General features: G+C 36.9%; 1 protein-coding gene across 1 annotated transcript; it reads left to right on the forward strand.

The window, feature by feature from the left end:
• Positions 1 to 119: 119 nt before the first annotated feature.
• On the forward strand, positions 120 to 1340 carry LOC113472981 (the record flags this gene model as incomplete). Its single annotated transcript, XM_026832754.1, has 3 exons — positions 120 to 199; positions 537 to 850; positions 1225 to 1340. Coding segments are annotated over exons 1-3 (474 nt in total), but the record flags the coding sequence as incomplete, so codon positions are not given.
• Positions 1341 to 1655: the final 315 nt, after the last annotated feature.

A 1655-nucleotide genomic window follows, 5' to 3' on the forward strand; every position in this document is an offset into this window, starting at 1 on the left:
TTACATAGACTCGTAACGATACCTATGTCCTTGGAAAATTATTTGAAAGAATTAGGTACCATACACCTAATAGCAAAAAATAACGGATATTCCCAATCTGAAATAAACCATTTACTGCGAAAAAATTAAAAAAACAAAGACGGGAGAAAATATACATGAAAGTTCCCAAGGATTTAGACCTGAATTGGAGGAAAATAAGGTATCTAAACGTCTCTCTTTCCAACCGGAGCCACATGCTTTGGTAGGTTGTTCGGAGTGGTTTGAACACCAGTCTCATCCATGTTATAGATTTTATTAGCAGGGAACCTGAACTTACTGTAGACATCCTGTAGATTTGAGAAGTAGTTTGTTAATTGAGAGTGACATCATGCATCGATACTTCTACTGGGATTTCCCAGACTTGAGAATCATCTTGGATGTCAATATTTCCGACAAAAAATTCTTCCTCGGAATAATATTTCTCCACTGACTTTATCTTCTTGTGCCTGCACTGAGAAGCGAAATGATTCAATCTTCCACAGTTGTGACATTTGTAGGTATCTAAACGAGGACTGCCTCAAAATTGGTGAAGAGTTCAAGAAGGTAGGAATCCAACCAGCGTTTTATAATGATAAAACGACAGGCAAATTTCTGATTAACAATAAACCTAGGTCGGACATAGATAAGAAAAGCGGCATCTACTCAATCAAGTGTGCTGACTGTGATGCCATGTATATAGGTATGACCATGAGGTCTATTGGTACAAGGGTGTCTGAACATCTGAGAGGTCCAGACTCCCATGTTGACCAACATATGTCCACCACTGGTCATAGTTTTGACATGTCCAATGTGTCTCTACTACATGGGGGGAATAAATTGATTGAATTGGAAACGGGATCTTGAATCTGCCCTAGACTTGGATCTAGAATTAAATCTGTCTGACCTGGACTGAGACTGGGACCTTGTATCAAAGTTACGAGTGGACTGGGACTGAGACCTTGTTTCAAAGTTCCGAGAATTTCTATGTGACACTTGATTAACATGTGACTGCTCATCAGTTAAGAATGACATTCTCTGACGAGACACTTCCAGGTTTTTAGCCATGTCAGTGCATTTGTCCAACTTGACATCCCCAAGTTCAAAGATTTCATTCAATGACTTTTTATCACCTTCTTCCAAAAGCCTTTCCTTGATGTAGGAATACTCATTCAGCAAGCCCAAAATTAATATGTCCTTGACCAAGAAATAAAAGGCGGAAATTGTGTTGTTTGGAGATGATGTATATTCAAGAAGCTGTAGAGAGAGGTGCGAATATGTTAAATGGACAGCTCAAGGCGGAAATTGTGTTGTTTGGAGATGATGTATATTCAAGAAGCTGTAGAGAGAGGTGCGAATATGTTAAATGGACAGCTCAATCCTGCTTTTAATTCTCCTCTCATGGACCTGAATACATGGTATTCCGGTTAGAACGCTTGCTTATAGACTAAGTTAGGTAGTTAATATTTTTTTTTTATTATTATTATTATTATTATTTTTCTTTAGACATGTAAGTAAGTAATTAGTATTTTTATAGAATTAGGAAGGTAGGGACATTAGCTAAAGTTAATATTAGTATTTAATTTTCTCTCTTTACCTTTTTTTTTTACTTTCCTCTCTGATTGATTTAATTTTTACCA

This window comes from Diaphorina citri, unplaced genomic scaffold (genome assembly GCF_000475195.1).
Source record: "Diaphorina citri unplaced genomic scaffold, Diaci psyllid genome assembly version 1.1 scaffold11438, whole genome shotgun sequence".
Lineage (NCBI taxonomy): Eukaryota > Metazoa > Arthropoda > Insecta > Hemiptera > Psyllidae > Diaphorina > Diaphorina citri.